At 40.8% G+C, this 22058-nt stretch overlaps 1 protein-coding gene across 1 annotated transcript in view; it reads left to right on the forward strand.

Moving 5' to 3' along the window:
* LOC108718198 (ephrin type-B receptor 1-B-like) overlaps window positions 1-22058 on the forward strand; it is a 160274-nt gene that overhangs the window by 35345 nt on the left and 102871 nt on the right. The window contains exon 2 of the mRNA XM_018265884.2: window positions 19748-19812. Coding sequence (XP_018121373.1) covers window positions 19748-19812 — 65 coding nt within the window. The remainder of the gene's footprint in view (window positions 1-19747; window positions 19813-22058) is intronic.

A 22058-nucleotide genomic window follows, 5' to 3' on the forward strand; every position in this document is an offset into this window, starting at 1 on the left:
AGGAAAAATTCTCTTTTACGTTGGGACTAGATGAATGATCTTATTGGTGTGCGGCAGAAGGCAGAAAGAAAGGAGGCACAAATGAGGGGGGTTTAAATGCAGCACCATTGTATATTACCATACAGATACTAACCATATTGCCATTGGGACTACTGACAGCACAAAGTAAAATTTGCTACCATACATTATGACTGCTTTCTAGTAGCACCCGCCCCCCCCCTGCATTGTGGTCAGTCTCTATTAATCAGCCTTGCTCTGCATTTGTTAGAGACAACTTGTGTCTGTAGTTCACCACTTCTGTGCTATACTGCAAGTGCGGTCACTGTTATTCTGCTACCTCTTAATTCACTTTGCAGCCTCTTCCTACCAGGGTGGTCTTTAGTTGTTTTGGGGTCTGGGTAGCTTGGAGGGGCAAAGGTGTTTACATAAACTAGGGTTTCCCAGGTTATGGCCCTTCAGCTGTTGTTGAAGTGCAAGTCCCAGCATCCCCTGTAGCTGAGTGTTAGGAGTTGCACTTCAATGGTAGCTGGAGGGTCATGGGTTGAACAACAACACAGCTATGAAGAGTTATCATGCTGTTACCAATTTTTCCTGCTGACTGCAGATTACCCTATTGCCACCATCTTACTCTACTATCACAGTCTTACCCTTATATCACCATATCACCCTGCCATGTCATACTCAACCTCCCATTTAATGATAATCTGTGGGGCTCCAACGTGTACACAACCCAGGGACACTGCACCCCCCTCAGCAACAACTATTTCTCTTTTAAGGCTGTTGACCTACCAGCTCTCCAGTTTATGTGAACTGTTTAGTGGTGGGAGTTCCCAACAGCTGCAGAGCCATCAATTTGAAACCCCTCATCTGTTCTCTTCACCCTCCACTTTTATCCTTTATTGGACTCATTTATTCACAAGTAGAGGCTTTCTCAGTCGCCACTTAGGTATTTGAAGCAATAGAGTATTGTGTGGCAAGATGAGGCAGTATTAGCTGTGGCTGAGTCTTAAATCAAAATTCAGTCATCACATTCCTGAGATTAAATCTCGGGAACTATATTAAATGCTGAAAAAAAGAACAGCTGTAATAACTAAGGTAAATTTGTTGCAGAGAGCAGTGAATTTTTGCCCACATTACCAACAGGGTCGAGATAGCATTCCACGATTAATAAAAGCCAAGTCTTAACTGATTTAGGGTCAATAGAGTGGGTTTTGCAAAAAAATGGCCCTCTGTTAAAACTTCGAGTTACAAGACTCAGAAATCTGATCCTCAACAAATGTAAGGTATATAAATGTTGATGACTTGTGCTTCCATGCCACTTGACCCCCAACAAATCCAGTGGCCTCTGAATTGCCAGAAGTTTTATGCAAATAAAACAGTTGGGGGGGGGGATATAATAAGAAATGTTAACAAAAAAAAAATTATTATGTGAGAACTACAAAGTCCATTTTGTAAACTGCAGATTTTTTTAGTGACTCTTCCACTGCTGAGGTGCATTTTCTGGATAAAATGTCTTACTGTGAAAGCCGTCATTTTGGCATACAATTTCAAGGCAACTGCACTTATAAAAAAAAAAAAGTGCTTTGCTCAATTAAAATTCGCAATGCAATAATTGTCAGACAAACAATATTACATTGCAAAATGTGCTTTTCTTTCCATAATTTTGTGAATTTTCATTCTGTTAATGGCTTTTATTACATTCCCCCAGATGTTTGTTCATTTGCATGTTTTTAAATGTGGAAAAGTCAACAGATTGGAATACAAAGCTGAGCCTCCAGACCCACGTTGTTATAATGCGCTTGTGAAAGCCGGATTATGAGATCAAGTAACAGGCGAGAGATTTTTAGTGCGCAGGGAAATTTTAACACTTGTGAAATCGAATTTAGGGCTTTTGCTAAAGTGTTAAAGGCACCAATAGTTGTTGCAAAATAGAAAGGTTTTGTAGAAAGCAAGTTTGGTTCACATTAAATTGTGAAATGTGTTACTTATTTCTATTATATTTGCTGTGAAATTACCTGTGTCCCACCAGGGGCAATTTCTCTGCAATTACAAGGCTTACAAATTAGATTTCTGATTGAATTCTACATACACAACCCTAAATATCCTTGCATGGGCTGCGAGAATGTTTTGGCCTCTCTGCTTCTCACAGGCTCCCTTGTCTCTGCTTTCTTGTTAGCACGTGAAGCTGTCATGGTGGGGAGAAGGCAAATACAAAAACTCTTCTGTATAAGGTGCCCTTCAGTGCCACTGCTAATGACGGTCCCATTGGAACGTTTCGAGTTTTTGTAGCATTTTGTTTAACATTTTCTCAAATCTGTTCAGTCTCAAAACAGACAGACCAGGCAAGAACATGGGAACACTCTCTAGTGTAGAATTACAGTGTAACGGAAGAGTAGGACAGGAGATAATTATTACCTGGCCCCGTGTGGTCGGTCATTCTTAGCCTTGTTTGTTGACCACAAAGTGGCTGAAAGCTCTCTTTCTATGAGACTGGTGAGAGAAAGAGACAGCTGCATGTACAGGCACTTGTTTAAATTGAATGACTTTTTTACTGTAAACGGCAGTTGCTTTTTTTCCCTCGACTTCTTGGCACTTTATTCTTTTACTGGCTTTGATTTTTTTCCCTGTCTTCTTAGTTCCAACTCCTATTCAGCCATGTCTTTCCATTTTTCATCTGTTTTTCTTCTCTTCTCTTCTAGGGTTGCATATTGCTTGCTTTTGGCTACAACAGATGAGACATCATGATCTCTCTTCTACTTTATTTTCGTCTTTCACTCTACTTATTTTTAATCTTTCATCTCTGTCTCTCCTGTCTTATTTACTTCTTCATCTCCTCATAATCTCTCCATTTCATATTGCTCCATTTTCTTTCCCATATGTTGTATCTTTTTGTCCTCTTCTTCCTCTCTTTTTTCTTTGTGTCTTTCTTACTATTTTGATCCCTTCTTCTTACTATTTTGATTCCTTCTTCTTCTGTTGATCCTTTTTGCTTCTTCTTTCTGCTACTTATCACAGTTGTCTCCGTTTTCTTACTTCTGTTCTATTCCTCCCCCTCTTGTTTAATTTCTTACTGTTTCTTTTCTCCTCCTTGGTAATCCTTGCCTTGGCATGCGTTCCTCACAGTGTCCTTTATGGATGGGATTATGATAAATGGATTGGTTTTCTTCGCATGAGCTGTTCCTAACACCCTTTGCTCACATTGGGTCACACAGTAGAAAAGGGAAGGAGTGTGAAAAGGGAAGATTAGGGGAGGGATGAATGGCTAGAAATGAGTATAGAGGAAATCGGATGGGAGAACAGATTATCCATCTTTGAATTGGTTTACAGATCTGCACCTTGTGAACCACATCTACTTAATCTTGTCACTTTGTTAACAGCCATTTAAGCGTAGCCATGATTTTTATGGAAGAAATACCAAGAATATTTTTTTGGAGCATGATACAAGCAGAACCCAGAAAGGATTAGGCATTAGTATTCACCCCATATTCTAAGGACTCGCCGATGAATGGAACATTCTTGCTAAACTGCGTTTACACCTTGGAGACGGTATTATGATTTCATTTTACATTTACGTTGGATTACTTATAAAAGACTTATTTTTAAGAGGAGGAAACTTGCTATGTGTAGGCAAACTGGTTCATTGACCTGCTTCTATAGAAACATGGTTTCAGGGGTATTTAAACACAGTTCCCAAGGCTCAAAATAGCCTAGGATTTAAACACATCCTAACCAGAAAACAGGTGTATAGACTCATCTGTCCTTATGGTAAAAGGGTACAAAACCTTAGACATGGCAGGAGGAGGTGGATTTAGGTTGCAGCCTATCATTAGAGCACCCTGGTTACGAGATAAGCATGCGGAAAAATATCCCTGTGTGTTTATTTTATAGGTTTCCTGTATTATAACCTGCAATTTGGGGACAGCATTGTTCAAAATGTAGTCCTCACCATCAGTGTACATATTTAGCACAACAGGTAGAGTAATTAACAGACGAGCCACTTGTGCTGGTGACTTGAGCAGATCACTTTATCTTGCTCTTGATAGTTTATGATTACAAAGTGCAGGGCAGGATACAAACTGTCAAAAACACTTGTGCCCTGTGCCACACTTTGCTCCAAGACTCTGTGCCCATTGACACATTGTTGCCTGCATTTGGTAGCTCTGTATTTATGAGTGGTGGGCCGGAGGGTGGCACGCAGGCTGTAGTTATCAGGCCAAACAGTATGGCACCTACCACATATAGATATTTGCAGACAATTGTGGTACCTGTGCTCATATGTTTTCTATTGAGTAATAGAAAAATACAGGGAAGTAGACAGGAAAGCAATTATTTTACAAAATGCAACCAGATCTAAATGATGGTATCCTTGTAAAAAATGTTGGAAATTTGGCTTGCTCTGATACTTGAAGGGTTGGCATAGACAGAACCGCCATCAAAAATCACAGGGCACCATACGACAAAATTTCCTGGGCCCCCTGGGCTGCACCCACCACAAGCCCCACCTACAGGTCCGCCCCCCACCACACAGTAAAAAAAACAAAATAAATATTGGTGGCTAGGGTTCCCACATGTTAATAAAAAAATAAAAAGATATTGGTGGTCAGGGCCCCCCATAAAAAAAACATTTGTGGCCAGCCCCCCCCCCCATTATAAAATATTGGTGGCTAGGACCCCACATGAGAAAAAAAATTGGTGGCCAGGCCCCCCCCCCCCCGTGGCCAGGGCCCCTTAAACGTCCATGCCATCCCAAAGTCAGCAGCTCTCAGAAAGATGGGGGGCCCGGCTAATCAAGTAAGTGTGGCGTGGCGGGCCCCCCTTACCCTCGGGCCCCCTACAACTCTCCCCCTGCATAGATGCCCAAGAACAGAATAAAGTAGCCCTTTTCCTTTAATAAGCCAAATATCCTTTAGTTGGAATGGAATGCACCCAAGGGATCGGTATACATTGTCATTATGTAAAGGATGATAATAAGCTGAAGCCTTTGATGGACCAGTACTGACTCCATCCCTTTCATCCTATTACACAACCCCCACCCACCCTGCTCATCTGACTGGGAAACATGCAGCTCGGCACTTGATTCAAAGCCATTTCTCTAGTAACTTTGTCTCACAGCTGCTTCTCAGTCACAAGGAGTGCAGGCACACCATCTTCTGCAACAGACTGTCACCTGGATGCTACAAAACTCCGAAAGGTGCATACTTACTGAGCAATATTATTTCTCTCTGTCCGTGCCTTTAATTTCTGTCTTGCCAGAAAGTTCATTATCTGTGAAAGATACCCTGTATAAATAGAATTAGGGCCTCTGTTTCCCAAATACCTCTCACATAAAGGCAATAAGTGCCATCAAAGCTGTCCTACGTGATGTGAAAAGACAGCTGCTCAGAGCTCAATTCTGTGGTCAAAAAAGATGTATTTATAGGCGGATCAGAGGGCAAGTTTTTTTGGATTTGCCAAAACCCTAGGTGGTGAGTTAAACAAATGTTGCTTTCATCAGCAATTGATTTTACATATATTTTAAAACCCATTTACTAGTAAAGCGAGAAAAGACTTCATATAGAAATACCCACCTGTGTTTCTGCCTCCCATCATAGATGGTTGAATGTAAAGGGCTAAAGGGACTTCATCTTTCACGGGATTAAAATAGTCACCTAAACAATACGAATGGGCTTGTTTTCCGGAACAGCTGTTATATTTTAGGCTTTATTAAAGTGACGTATATGGGACCACTCATTGTTACTAACAGGATATCCCATACTTGTTGCACTATATCCTATCTGTGTTATTCACTATGTAGTAGTGCATTGCCCTTACTGCTGAATTCAGAACTGAATGTACCATGCTTGGAATGCAGGATACTTGGGTAACGAGAGGTTAAAAATTGACCTTCAGTGGTGACAATAATCATCTTGTTGCCCTTTAGCTGTGGGGGTGGACAGAGATATGGGCCACAGATGTAAAGCCTCTTTGGCTTCTGATGGTACAGTGGAGCTCATTTACTAATGCTGGGCAAGTATGATGTGTGCAGCAACCCATAGCAACCAATCATAGATTTTCTATCTTTCTTCTCAATTTTGCATTTTTCTTTATAGTGTTATTATCATTAAACTGTTTGGATCCAAACGAACTGCTGATTGCTATGGCTTACTGTTGGGAGCCAGTTTTTCTCATGGAGCAACCAATCAGACTTCATTTTTGTTTGTTTGCTACGGGTCGGAGTAGAATTACTTCAGTTTTGTCAATTACCCCCCTCTTAATATGATGTTTTAGTATGATGCAGAGAGTGATATTCTGAGGCAACTTGCAATTGGTTTTCATTTTTTATTATTTGTGGTTTTTGAGTTGGTTTAGGTTTTTTTTTTCAGCAGCTCTCCAGTTTGCAATTTCAGCCATTTGGTTGCTAGGGCCCAAGTTACCCTAGCAACCATTCAATGATTTGAATAAGAGACTGGAATATGAATATGAGAGGCCTGAATAGAAAGATGAGTTATAAAAAGTAGGATTAACAATACATGTGTAGCCTTTCAGGGCATTTTGTTTTTAGAATTTAAAAGTTGTAAATAGTCAGTTAAAGAAGACAAATAAGTAAAAAAAAAAATATAATTAATGAAGACCAACTGGAAAGTTGTTTTGAAAAGACCTGAGTAGCCTCTTTGTTCAGAACCCCGCACACATGGCTGTTTTACTGTAGCCACATTGTACAATGATGTCATCATCTTAACATTGCTCAATGACATCATTTCTTATTAGGATAAGAGGGACCTCTGTCTGCTGAAGCTGGAAAATGGGGTTAATGTGAAGCCTGTTCTGTACATACAGTAAAGCACCAACACATAAGGGCTCATTTACAAATGTAAGTGCAGTGTGCGCAGTACAGTATTGGGCACAAGTTATTACGTTTTTTACCCACAATGCTGCCACCGCGAGGTAGCGATACGCTTGATGCAGTTGTAGGCAATGCGTTAAATGGACACATCCATGTTTAAACACGTGGGTAATTTCAGAAGGAATCTTTGGTTTCAGGATGTCATCATTTCTGGCACGTCTGCACCCTGCATTTGATTCGTCCAAACAGACTGGTGGAGTGCTTTGGTGCTTTGTGCAAAGAGCAGCTTTAGCTGCAAGTACCGGTAATGATAGTGGAACAAGCAGGCACCAGCCCCCTCTGCAAAAATATCTTTGAGGAGTGTGGCTGGGGAGGGGAATCTTCATGCTATAGACTCAATGGTCCGGGCCCACCTGCAACCACAGAGTTTGCTTTCTCTATATTTACGCCACGGATCAACAATTGCACAGCGACTCCAGCACAACATTCCTCCCAACTGTCCCGATTTTGACAGCTCAGCCTGCAGTCCCTGGTTTCTTATTGAAATGTCCCGAGTTCTCTTTGATTTCATGCACTGATGCAGAAAAAGATGCAAAGTTTCTGAAACTTAATTAAAATAAGAGGCTTTTTGGCAGAGAGCCCAAAACACTGAATGGCTGCACTTTGATACATTTGTAATAATTTAAAATAAGCAATAAGATACAATTGTAACTATTTAACATAAGCAGGTCTCTTGGGGAAACTGTGACTCACAGCTTAAAGGATAAGTAAAGGTTTTGTGCACTTGGGGGTGCCAAATGAAACCCCTGTGCTCCTATTAGCAGAAAACTGCCCCGGCCCGGGGTTATACCAGTGAGCACCATGGAGCGATTTTCTTCTATATTTGCGCGGCTGTGCATGCACAGTAGAATGAAAAGCCGAACTTTAACTAAAAAGTCGGATATTTTGTTCAACTGCGCATGCGGTTGCCCCAGGAAATTTGAAGAAAGAAGAAGACGGAAGAGAATCGTTCCGTGGTGCTCGCTGGTATAACACCGGGCCGGTGCAGTTTTCTGCTGATAGGAGCACTGGCCTGGGGTTTCAGGTATTAAATACATTCACTTGGGGGTGCCTAACATTTTGCACCCTCAAGTGCTCCAAGCCTTATCTTCTCCTTTAAAGGGCAATTTCAGCTTCATTAGCAAAACTGTTATAACACATAGAACATTGCCCTCGAACTCTCTCTCGAAATGTCACAACCTGCCAAATTTTGTAAAATGTACATGGTAATTAGGGGGTGTGACTACAAAATGGGCGTGGTCAAAAAATCGCCACGCTACTCTCGTCTGATGTTTTTGTCTCTCTTTTAATTTTTGTGATTTTTTTTCTGGGAGGTATGGCACAAGTTATGCAACTGTGAATGCTCTTCAAAAATTAGCCAAATAGATGCCTTGTTGCCAAGTTCCACTGAAGTCTGGTTCCTATTTCACAAATCTCTTGATAACATTATAGCTCAATATACACTGTAAACTTTATGCATTGGAGTGACTAAGTTGGAGGTAGGGAGCATGGTGGGTAAAAAAGGGCATCTGCTTCTGTCTGTCTGTCTGTTGGCTGCCCTCAGCAATGCCCTTTTGTATGAGCCCTGCACTTCCTGTAATTACCAATGACTTATCAGTAATCTATTAGTAGACAATTGTTTGCGCATGGAAGGCTGACTCCGGGCCCAGGCACCGCATTGCACAGCCTCCCAGCACTTCACACTGGTGTAATTGTGAGCGCCGCTTTCTGTCCTACTCCTAATTAGGGGAAGGGAACAGATGGTTGTAACAAAGGCGCTTGGAATTAAAGGAAGACTTTCATGAGGGAAAAACTGCCAAAAATCCAGGCATCTCCCCGTTCCTTGTCTCCTCTGCTTTTTAGGAGCAACGTTCCTGATTTCTCTTACATTTATTCTAATATAAACCATATTAGTATTTTGAATTAGTGTCTCTACGTTGCCTTTGTTTAAAGGTTCGCCAAAAAGCATCATGACACAACATATGCGTTCGCATTTTATGGGTCTAGATGCTTCACCACATATCAGCGTTGCATGCATCTGTTTTATATAAGGGTATTATGCATGTGATAGGATAATAGCCCCATAATCCCCTGTAACATAAACCTTGTAATTAGTGGGATATAATTACATCCTCCATGTGCTCTGGCTATCCATCTCTACAAAGAGTGATACATAAACACACACATCTAATTTATACACATATTAATCTCCTTACACACACGCACAGACCTCCAAATATACACACACATTAATATGCTTAAACAAATATACACACATTTATACACACATGCACATACATCTCCTTATGAAAATATACTTATTCACCCATACACCCTGCAGATTACTCTCCGGATACACGCACACGTTGGCGGTATGGTGGCTGGCACGCACACGCATGTACTCATGGGTGGCATGGTGTCTCGGTTTGAGCACTTTCCCCTTGTTGTGCAGGGTTAATAAGTCCAATTCCAAGCTGAGAATCTTTATTGAGTTTGTATACTCTACCTGTGTTTGAGTGGGTTATCCTATAGTTTCATCATGGACATTTTTTTTTATCAGATCACTAATAATTGTTTTACAGGCAGGGGGTGTGAGTAAATGTAAAGGCTATACTATAATCATATATTTGGTTTCTTATGTACAACACTTTTCTTGTGTAATTGGGTTGCTGCTTTGTAATGCATGTTTGGGGGGATCCCGTTATACATAAAGCTCCGAATTACAGGGAGGCCATCTCCCATAGACTCCGTTTAAATTTTTAAAAATGTTTTTCTTGTTTTTCTGTAATAATTAAACAGTAGTTTGTACTTGTTGGTAACTAAGCTGCATGAATCCATATTGGTGGCAAAAGAACCTTTTTTGGGTTTAAATGTTCTTTGACAGGTATGGAGATCCAAATTACAGAAATAACCCTTATCCAGAAACTCCAGTTCCCTAGCATTCTGGATAATACTCTATACTACTCTATAAAAAAAAACTAGGCACTTCTGGTCAAAAGGAGGCAGCAGTGCGAGATAGAGTTAGGGCTCTTCCTGACGAGCGGTTGTAGCTGCGCTCCCCTGCGTTCCGTTTTTCTGCGTTCAGCCGCAGGGGAGCGCAGGAATAGATGCATTACATTTTTTCCAATGGGGCTGTACTCACAAAGGCGCATGTAGGCGCCGAACGTAGGAAAAATGCAGCATGTTGCGTCTCAACCTGCATTCGGCGCCTACACGAGCCTGTGTGAGTACAGCCCCATTGGAAAAAATGTAATGCGTCTATTCCTGCGCTCCCCTGCGGCTGAACGCAGAAAAACGGAGAGCGCAGCTACAAACGCTGGTCAGTAAGAGCCCTTAGATCCCCAGCAGTAGAAAAAGCAGGTGCAGCAGGAATTAATTTCTCCAAACACTATACTTATCCATTAAACTGCGTTTGTTGTTTAAAAGGCCTTTGTTCAATATGTCCCGGCCCTGCAGCATAATGACTTGGACGGTGCATATAGTGAAGGTGATGCATCAGACACATTTCGGGACCTATAGCCTCCCGCTGTTTGGGGAATTGTGGTTCAGACATATCTGGAGAGCTGCAGATTGGACCATAAATAATAGGGCTCTGCCCAGGGTCTTGCCACTACTACATGTACAAATATATATGAACAGAATTTATATTCTTCTGAAAAGGAACCTTTGCTTTCCTGCCTGGGGAAAAAATAATCTGGAAATAATTATAAGATACACGGGAAGCAGAGTTTAATATTCATTGTCAAGTGTCTGCTTATGGACAGATTGCAAGCTCTGTGGGCAGCGATTAGCCAAGAGCGGTCTACCCTTGTACACTGACAGGCCTAATTATCAGTGAAAGACTTCCATCAGCGTTATTAATGAAAAGTGTGAGCTCCGGAGTAGGAACATGGCAGCCACGCGGGAATCTCACTCCAATCAGAGCGTGCAACTTCCCCGGCTAGCCTGATTAATGAGTCTCTTCTGCATTTCATCGTCGGCCCCTCATTAACGAGGCGAGCAATGTAATTTTACACAGGCCCTTGACCGATTCTCCCGAGTGATTGATGCAATAATGAGTGTGTCTGTGTGCAGAACCTTCTATTCTTCATTGAATCTGGAGCATATATACAGGACAAACTGAAGCCACTGTGGAGCAAATACAGTTTCTTAGCGTTAGGACCATGCACTGTGGGTCTGCGGCTCTCCCTAATGTGATTTTTTCTTGGGTCCTGTGTATGGAGCCATAACACAATAAAACAAATGCATGTAATATATTGATTTCCCACACTACAGTCTCAGGGGAGCAGTTTTGCAGGACAAGACTGGGAATGGAATGAAACATTCTATAGATTTGTGTGTCCTTAAATCAAGCTTGGTTCTTATATCTGGCCAGTATCATTATTATTATTACTGTACACCACAGAGTAATATCATTGCAGCTATGATAATAACATGCAATATTTTCCTTATGTTAATTAGTGCTCAAACCATACGAGTACAGTGTTTTCTACTGCATGTTCACATTAGGCCTTATAGGGCACTTATCATAGGAAAACTGTGGAAGTGGGGGCTTGTAAGCATTTGGATATGGAAGAAACAACGGCACACAAGGATACTGCTGGCAGGGCTTCTAAGCAAGTACTAAGCGTCAAAGTCTCTGCCTATTCATTTATACACATAAGCGTGAGGTCGCATGCATGTCCATAATGAGTCAGGAAACTTAGCAATTATGGCCGTCTGCCATCGGAACACAGCACGATTTTTTTGGGCAAAAGAGCATTGTTTCCCCCAGCTGAAGTAAGGGCTCTATTAGCCAGTACCTTCCATGGGGGAAACGATTTGCCTGTGATAGGTGTCCTTAAAGGGATACTGTCATGGGAAAAACATTTTTTTTCAAAATGAATCAGTTAATAGTGCTGCTCCAGCAGAAATCTGCACTGAAATCCATGTCTCAAAAGAGCAAACAGATTTTTTTATATTCAATTTTGAAATCTGACATGGGGCTAGATATTTTGTCAATGTCCCAGCTGCTCCGGTCATGTGACTTGTGCCTGCACTTTAGGAGAGAAATGCTTTCTGGCAGGCTGCTGTTTTTCCTTCTCAATGTAACTGAATGTGTCTCAATGAGACATGGGTTTTTACTATTGAGTGTTGTTCTTAGATCTACCAGGCAGCTGTTATCTTGTGTTAGGGAGCTGTTATCTGGTTACCTTCCCATTGTTCTGTTGTTAGGCTGCTGGGGGGAAAGGATATCACTCCAACTTGCAGTACAGCAGTAAAGAGTGATTGAAGTTTATCAGAGCACAAGTCACATGACTTGGGGCAGCTGGGAAATTCACAAAATGTCTAGCCCCATGTCAGATTTCAAAATTGAATATAAAAAAATCTGTTTGGTCTTTTGAGAAATGGATTTCAGTGCAGAATTCTGCTGGAGTTGCACTAATAACTTATTCATTTTGACAGTATCCCTTTAAATGTTTTAGAGAGACAATAATATTGCTTTGAGGGTGATCTGCAGGCCACAAGGTTGATGCGACTGCCCTCTTGCAAAAGAATCTTCTAATAGTCCTACAGCTGATAATATAACATATAAATCTAGTTTTAAAGCCAATAGAATAAAAATGTTATGGGAGCATTTCTCAAACTTCAGCGAATTTCTTCATCACATGATCAGTTTTCTTCCTTTTCAACAAGCTCTAAATGGTGCCCTGGAGCCAGCAAATCTGGGGAACAAAGCATTCATTGAGTATTGAAGGGAAGAATAGAAACATTTCATGACAGTGATGCTCTCAGTATCTGCTCATTTCCACGAGCCTCTCACTTAAGAAGAAGAGCTTAACTGCCTAGAGCACTGATCTCCAACCATTGGCTCGAGAGTAACATGTTGCTCTTCGACCCTTTGGATGTTGCTCCCAGTGGCCACAAAGCAGGTGCTTATTTTTTAATTTCCTGCTTAAAGGCAAGCTTTAATTGCAAATAAACCATGTGTACTCCCAAATAGAGCCTCCTCTTGGCTGCAAGTCCACATAGGAGCTACCAATACCCAATCACAGCCCTTATTTGGAAGCCCCAGGAACTTTTTGCATGCTTATGGTATACTTACCTAGCATCACTGGGCACTCGGGCTCCTATAAGGTTAGTACCTGCATTACACAAAATGAATCCTAGTAATGTTCAGGACCAGTTAAACCAAAATATAGCTCTATGCAGGTATTTTTCTAATAATTATTATTTGTATGTATATGGCACCTATATGTTATGCATGATTCTTTATTATTCATGCCAGTACCTGTCCCAGTAGAGCTTCCAATCTAGAATCCTTCTCACATTCACACACTAGGTTTAGTTTTTATCAGTAGCCAATTAACCTGCTTAGTAGCCAGAGTCAGACCCCTCAATAGTCCTGAATTGTGGACCAAACGCCCCAAAAGTTTTGTACAAGGAAAGTCGCCAGGGATTTGGATGGATTGAGGCATGAATGGGTCAATTTTTAATTTCAGTTGTTGGAGAGGTATGTGGGAGTTGCAGTAACATGCAGCCAAATAGGAGAAGCCAGTTGGTCCATGTATTCAACCAATGGTAGCTGTACATTTTCTTTGGGCCTACTGCTTTAAATGGGACAATGATTTAGTATTACTGCATCCTAAATGATATCTGAACTGTGTATGGGCGTAACTGGGGCAAGTCACTGGTGGGGCCTAAAATGTTCTCTAAAGCTTAATTACCACTGTAATATGCTGACAGCTAAATGATGATTGGTTGCTGTCATTACTTCATTTGCATTGGGTCTGATTCGCACCATGTCAGTAAATGAGGCTGACCTTTCCTTTTTACAGGATAGTGAATTAGCTTTGCTTTAAATCGCAAATCGATTCTATTAAATTGAAACCATGAAAACTGCTCTAATAACGGCCGAGTAAATCAATGACAATTGATCTGTATTTGTGAATCACTGTGGTTTTTTTTTTGTTTGCAAATTTCTAATTCTAATCAAGCAATTGAGTCACCTCTAATGATCTTGATGTTGCAGTGACTAGACCTAGATCTCTATTTGTCGATGTAAGAAAATGTTAAGATGTTTTTTCTTTTAGCAGAACGTGGAGTGTTTTGGAAAGTCGTTTGTGTCAGCTGTGTAAAAGCATTGTAGGGGAGGGGAATAGTAGTAATAGCAGAGCAAAATGGTGAATGTAGGACAAGATGGCTTCAACAACACTTTGTATAAAGTCATTCTTTAGATGTTGAGCTTCAACACCCAGATATCTATCTATCCATCCATCCATCCATCCATCCATCCATCCATCTATATTAATTGGGCCCTACAAAGCGTATTTAAACCATAACTTAAGGCCATATCATATCTGATATAAGGAGAAAAAGCATAAAGGGCATTTTGTTTGTCTGAACATATAACATGGGAAATATTTCCTTGTGTTTGCCATATTATATGGGCACTAGAAGCAGGTTACATAGAAAGTATTATTGCTTCTCACTTTTGCATTAAACAATGATTTATAACTTTAGCCCTCACAGCAAAGAAAAGCAGTGCATTCACCCTTAGCCGTCCCATGCTGAATGTAGGCTACCTACAGCCTGGACTGCAAAGATCATTAGGCAATGATTGACACAATGTGCTTAATTGCTACACAGTCCAAGAATTATGTGCTATGGGAGAAATGAAGAATGGCTAGTGTTAAATGAGAATGAAAAACAACCTTGTGGCTTTACATCAGTGACTGTGACCTATACAGCAATTGCTGAGAGTTTGTGTCGACTCGAGTGGCAATAATAACATTTATTGGGGTAATGCATTTAAAGGTCCTAGAAGTCTAAATACCCCTAGCAGCCAAGCACACCCTGTAGTTAAAATTGAATAGTCAGCTGATCTGACCTGTCACCCCCACAGTATTTTATCAGGACATAAATATGTTGTATTCCTCAAGGGTAATATAACTTGAATAAGCATTGACTGGTAAGGCCATTACCTACTGCACACAAACATAACTGCACAGAGGAGGCCATATGTATTAGAAACCATGGAAGAGCACCCTACTATTAATACATATCTAGCCTCTTTTCTTGTTCGTCTATGGAGAAATTTGTAGCTATTAAAAGCCATATGGGAGCTCCATGTATAAATGACAAATGTTTGGTCTTTGCAACAGGTGGCTATTTTCCTGTCTGGTGTAACCTCCCCTGTGTTTGCTTCTTTCACATTCTGAGATAAAGGCTGCTGACTTTCCTCTCTGGTGATACCTATATTGATTATTTGAGTGTAGAAAACTTTACATTAATTTAAACTTGGCCTGGCCAAGAAATACCTGTGATGAAACCACTTCAGAGATGTCCAGACTGTAACCCTGCTGCCGGCACTGAAATGCAACTGCTGGCATCTGTCAACAGCTAATGTCCTTTAAAAAATACCCATAGGATTGTAGAGAGGATATTTTATTACTACACTGAAACACCATTAACTACAGGGCCCTTGTTTTTAGTTTGTGGAGCCAAAATTACAGAATGGTGTTTGGGTGCTCATGCTAGAAAATATAATTGTTCAATTATTGCACCTGTATGTCGCCAAAATACCCGTTACTAGTCCTACTATAGTCAGATTGAAATAGGTCTGTTTTACTGTATCTCTTTTATACTATGTGCAGTCTTTATTTAACTACCTACTGGTCTATTTGATTGACATTCTTAGCACCCAGCTAAACTTCCATTGGCGGGTGTAGGGCTCATTCACATATCTTGATGCAGTAAGCAAAGTGCAATTTTGGAAGCAATTGCCATATTTTATCACACAATGCAGCTCCCAGAATTCATGCGTCATTGCAACTGCTTCCAATTCACAGGACTGCATGCAGGCCTAGATTTATGGCAAGGCCACAAAGGCCCGGGCCAAGGGTGGCAAGATTTTAGGGGCGGCATGCTGCCTAGCCACATTCTAAATTTTTCAAGAGCAATGGGGATGTGCAGCTCTGTGCGTGCATAATCCCCAGTGCTCCATTGCGAACTGCCGCATCCGAAGGGGGCTTCAAAGGGAGGGCGCTTTTGGGGGGGGAGTAAGGACTCACTGACCTAGAGGCGGCCCAATTAAAAATCCGGGCCTGACTCCAAGTGTGCATTTTTTTGCCATGAATCAGATGCACCAAATATTTTCAAAGTCTGCCTGGTGTCATTTCTGGTGTTCGTTGTGCAAGTGATGTCTGCATCTGATTCTTTAGGTGTAACTGCGCTGCAGTGACTGACGCAGGGATCTTAGAAGTGGCGTGGCTGAGCACAACTAGACACAATTGAGCAGAGCACATTTAACACAAGTATCTTTATTGAAAGTGGTGTTAGAGGCAACTCACTGTGGAGAAAATCCCAAGTTGCCCACTGCGTCTGCGGACATAAATGAGCCCTTTTTTCTATAATTGGGTCTGAATAATAGTATATTTGTGCTGGGTTTAAAATATTGTGAAGTGATAAGTCACCCTACATCTAATTTCCAATACCATAACTCCGCACTGCAGAGTGAGGTTGTATCAAAGCTCTAATCTCCTTGTATTGCTGATGATACAGGGGCTCAGTACAAATATGAAGACATTTGGCATATGCCATTGATAGAAGGGAGATAACAGAAAATGAGAGAGTGAAGCGAAAGAGACAGAGGGAAAAACGGGGCAGATAAACAAGCAGCCATATAAAACCCCTTATTTGTCATGCAGGAGCAGAACTGTGTGACAGGTAAATGTTGCTTACACGAATCCCCGGTGTACCGTAGTTCTGCTCAGCAGCACACATAAATGGAACAGCGATGTGAGGTGGAAAGAGAAAGAGAGTGAAAAATTATCCATGACACCCACCATGGGGGAGATAGTAGATTTATGGGTGGGGACAATTGTCCTATTGTGTCTTTCAGTACGTCAGCTGTCCTGAACAATGCCTGACACGACTACTGCTAGTGGGCATAGAGTGTCCTTGTGTCAGCTCTTCGTATGCAGATGAGTTTGCTTGTCATTTATTGGTTTTACATTAACGCACAAGATGGACAGAAGATTGACTCTTGACATGGCCTCCAGCTTCTTCTTATGTGTCTCTCTGCTTCTTCCCAATGAGCCTCTGGCATATGTTGATCATTAACCAGATTGTATATATCCAACTCCGCATGATGTCAACGTGCCCCATATGTGTTTCAGTTTAAATCTGCTGATCTGTACTAAAGTATATAATAATTAGGTATACACAAGGCTAAATTAGTATAATCAGCTTTATTTATATTACTGCTAAGTACAGCCTCAACAAGATATATATGTATATCAACGGACAGTATGATTACAAACAGACTGATAATTACCTCAGCATGAAATTAAAGGTAATAGACCGATTTATAAAGATCGGGGTCAGTGTTTAAGTCTGTCACACATCTGAAGAGGCCCAGGTTTGGGGATTATCTTCCAGTTCCAGACGCAGATCTTTTGGGCAGTAGTTATGCCCTACTGCAGCCTTAATGTTTTTTTACCCGTGAACCACATTCAAGTGCAAAAAAGGTTGGAGGGCAACATAATCATGCAAAAAGTTCATGTGGGTGCCAAATATGGGCTGTAATTAGCTATTTGGTAGCCCCCATGTGGACTTTTAGGGCAAAGACACAGACACAAAAATCGTCTCTTCTTCGGGCAACTAATCTCCCCGAATTGCCTTTCCATCTGCTAGAATTTAAACCGCCTGCGGGATGGCACTTGTAGCACTTTGTTTTCTGAAGTTGCCTGAAGTTTCCTCGTGAGGCAACTTTGGACGACTTCGGAAAATGAAGCGCTCCGAGTGCCATCCCGCCAGGGATTTCGATTCTAGCTGGTGGGAAGGCAGTTCAGGGAGATTGGTCCCCCGAAGAAGAGGCCATCTGTCGCCGGGTGACTAAATCTACCTGAATATTCGTGTGTGTCTCTGCCCCAGTGTCGGACTGGGATGCCAGGGGCCCACCAGACAGCCTTAGACCTTGGGCCCACCGGAAAACCTAAGACCGTGAGCCCACCAGAAAACTTTAGACAGTGGATGTTTCCAAACTATTATTCCTCCTCTACTCACTCAACCTCTTTATTCTCCTAGTCTTTTATATTTACTTACAATATTCTCCCATTATTAAGCATTTTTACCCATAAAGAAATAGGGAATGACCATGAAATAGGTAAAATGTTTAGAAACAAGAGAGCCCACTAACACCTGGGCCCACCGGGAGTTTTCCTGATATACCGGTGGGCCAGTCCAACACTGCTCTGCCCTTACAGGAGGCTGTACTTGACTGTACAGATGGTTTTTATGCAACCAAAACTTGCCTTAAAGGACAAGGAAAGTTAAACTAAAGAAGTAGGCTAGAAATGTTGTACATTATGTTTTGGGTTCTGTACCAGCCCAAGGCAACCACAGGCCTTTAGCAGTAAAGATCTGTGTCTCCAAAGATGCCCCAGTAGCTTCTCATCTTTTTTTCTGCTGATTCACTGCACATGCTCTGTGCTGCTGTCACTTACTGAGCTTAGGGACCAACTCACAATATACAGTACACATAGCATAGAAATGTCACAATATAAGGCTGAGTAGCAATTTATACAGATAATTACTACATGGCAGCACAGAAACCAGTGCAAATAGCAGAATTTAATAATCAGCCCTGTAGCATCAGCCCAACCTCATTTTCTGCTGGATAATTAGTGACGACCCCTAAGCTTAGCTTCTCAACAGCTGCTCAGAGCCCACTGAGCATGTGAGTGTCACAGACAGTTTCCAAGATGGTGACCCCCTGTGACAAGTTTGAAGTCCTGGATCATTGCTGCTACTGAGAAACTGAAACTTTTATTGGTTCAATAAGTTCAATATATAAAATATGGCATTTTTAGCCACATTTATTTTTAGGGGTTAGTTTTCCTTTAAACCAATCCTTTTTGTACAATTAGTGTTTAAATGATTTTTAGTAGACAAAGTATGGAGACCCAAACTATGGAAATTTATTTTTCCAGAAAACGCATGGTCCCAACCATTCTGGATAACAGGTCCATATATGTACTATTGTTGTTTATTGATCTAGCTTTAACATATTCCACAGGGTTTTGCAGAGAGGAAACATAATTCACATAATCCCAGCCTCAAAGAAGCTCTCATTCCCATAGGCTCTATCACCTTCAAACACCATGGTCAGTAGCCAGTAAGGAGCCAATTAATCTGTATGTTTTTTGGGAGAAGAAAGAAACCAAAATAAGCACAGAGATAATTTTTTTAGATTTTTACATTGTGATCCAGTGTAATGTAGAACGGTCAGATAGATCTGTTTTATCTTTGCATACATTGAGTCAAAATGACAAAAATCCCTCTAGTTCTATATTTCCCAGAAACAACTGAGATTTTCATTCCTTTGGTTTCCTCTGGAGTTATTTTAGATAATATTTTGCTGTTTTTTTCCCATCCATTTCTTGATAAATATCAGTCTTTTGTGAAGTGCAGAGTGATAATGAAATAAGAGTCACTGAACCATAATTCTCTGTTTTTCATGAGCCATAATCAAAATCCATAACTCTGCCTGCGTCTGCTTTATCAATGCATCAAACCTGACATCCCTGGACTTGCTTGTGACCCCATCCAGCAAAGACCGCTTGGCATCCTTGATTGAATAATAAAACATTATGGATCTTGCTTAAGTCAAACCCGGCACTTTTCTAGTGTGTGTGTTTTTATATGTAACAGCAATATTCTTATTTTATTCTTTATACTGTAATGGTTGTCTCAGCAACGACATTATTTATAGTCATGCGTTTGCGCCCCAAAAATTACACAAAGGAAAGACCTGGTTTGGGGCTTCTTGAATATATGTGCTTTATATATATATCTTGCGGTTGCCTTGTCCACTAACCTTTTTAAATTCTTCATTTACAGAGACCCTTATGGACACTCGAACAGCCACTGCTGAATTGGGATGGACGGCCAATCCTTCTTCTGGGGTGAGCATCAGACATTTTTTGAAATCAGTGATATAAGTTGGAAATTTGAGTTTATTTTAGTTGTGTTTTTTCCCCACGCTGCTACAGTTATGTAAGTATGTAGGAAATGTTTTTATCTAAAAGCTGTCGGAGCTACAACCATTGATTCCTCAGAGGAGCAGCATTTAGCAACAGTAATAATTAAAGGAACAGTAACACCAAAAATATACGTGTTTTAAAGTAATGAAAATATCATGTACTGTTGCCCTGCACTGGTAAAACTGACCTGTTTGCTTCAGAAACACTACTATAGTTCATATAAGCAAACTGCTGTGGAGCATTGGCAGAAATTGAAAAACGGCTATATGGCACAGGTTAACTAATGGATAACAGATAACACCATTAGACAGACAGAGCTTATTTGCAATCTGTTGTGTAACTTGAGCTTTTTCTCCTTTGAATGGCTGCCCCCATTGCTACACAGCAGCTTATTTATATAAACAATAGTAGTGTTTCTTAAGCAAACACAGCAGTTTTACCAGTGCAGGGCAACACTGCATTATATTTTCATTACTTTAAAACACTTTTATTTTTTGACGTTACTGTTCCTTTAATATCAATACTGGCCCACCTGTGTCCCTTTCATAGTTGTTAAACAACTCAACATTCTTTAATATTGAAATGACAGAAGAAAATATGGTGAGCCGAAAGAACGCAAGTGTTACACGTAGATTAATGAAAGAAGAGTGTAGAAGAAAACATGAGAATATAACTTTTAGAATTTAGAGAGTAGAGATTTTGATTAGTGGGCATTAAGGTCAGATTTATCTGCGTTGCCTCTTCTATTTTTAGTTTTTTTGGATAGATGGAGGTATCTGCTGTTTATTGTATTTATATGAACATGTTTATCAGTGGTCCTTGTTTACAAGAGATAGTCCAGAATCGTGTATCTAGCAGGGCATACCAAAAATTGGGTAGGATTCGGGCATATTGAGGCATCTGCATAGATCAGGCATAATGGAGGCTCAGCCTCAATTCTCATGGAATTAGGGACAATTACTGTAGGTAGCGATGGGCGAATTTGTGGCATTTCGCTTCCCCGGAAAATTAGCAAATTTCCAGCAAAATTTGCGAAAGGGCGAAAAATTTTCTGGACGCCGGCGTCCGTTTTTTGGACACCAACGCACATTTGCGTCAGTTTCACAAATTTATTAGCCGGCAACGAATCGTGGGAATTTGCTCCGAATTCGTGCCTGGAGAATAAATTCGCCCATCACTAACTGTAGGCCCTCTTTCTACTTTGCCAACGTCCCACATTCAAGCCCTACTATGCCTCCTAGAGCTTCCTGGCTTTAGTGCAAATGGGAAAAAATGTCTCCAAATGCATGGACATTAATTGGCGTTTTTTTTTGTGCAAGCATTTTTTAAACCACGCAACATATTTTTTACTATCCATTTATAGTTTTGTCTCTGCAAAATGAGGTGAAATTTTTCTCTGGCAATCTAATTTTGTACCTTGTAAGGACCAAACATAGAGTAGCTTCAATTCCAATAAAGATCGCTGTATCCCTCAAAGAGATAAGGGAAAAAAACAAAAAAATATAGTGTATCGTATCTAATGCACACGCAGTGTTTTTGGCATATAGAAATTCACTGTTAAAGTAGAGACTTCTGCCTTCTTAATATGGTAAAATCACACTAAAATTTCCAGTGATTAACCAGAATGAAGAATTTTGTTACTATTAATACCCACACTTTGAATCCTGAAGGCTCTAGTGGTATATTATACTCACAAACATTAAACATTGCTTGCACTTACCAAGGTTAAAGGGATCCTGTCATCGGAAAAATTGTTTTTTCAAAACGCATCCGTTAATAGTGCTAGTCCAGCAGAATTCTGCACTGAAATCCATTTCTCAAAAGAGCAAACAGATTTTTTATATTCAATTTTGAAATCTGACATGGGGCTAGACATTTTGTCAATTTCCCAGCTGCCCCTGGTCATGTGACTTGTGCCTGCACTTTAGGAGAGAAATGCTTTCTGGCAGGCTGCTGTTTTTCCTTCTCAATGTAATTCAATGTGTCTCAGTGAGACATGGGTTTTTACTATTGAGTGTTGTTCTTAGATCTACCAGGCAGCTGTTATCTTGTGTTAGGGAGCTGCTATCTGGTTACCTTCCTATTGTTCTTTTGTTTGGCTGCTGGGGGGGGAAACAAAAGAACAATGGGAAGGTAACCAGATAACAGCTCCCTAACAAAAGATAACA

Source organism: Xenopus laevis, chromosome 5S (genome assembly GCF_017654675.1).
Source record: "Xenopus laevis strain J_2021 chromosome 5S, Xenopus_laevis_v10.1, whole genome shotgun sequence".
Taxonomy (NCBI): Eukaryota; Metazoa; Chordata; class Amphibia; order Anura; family Pipidae; genus Xenopus; species Xenopus laevis.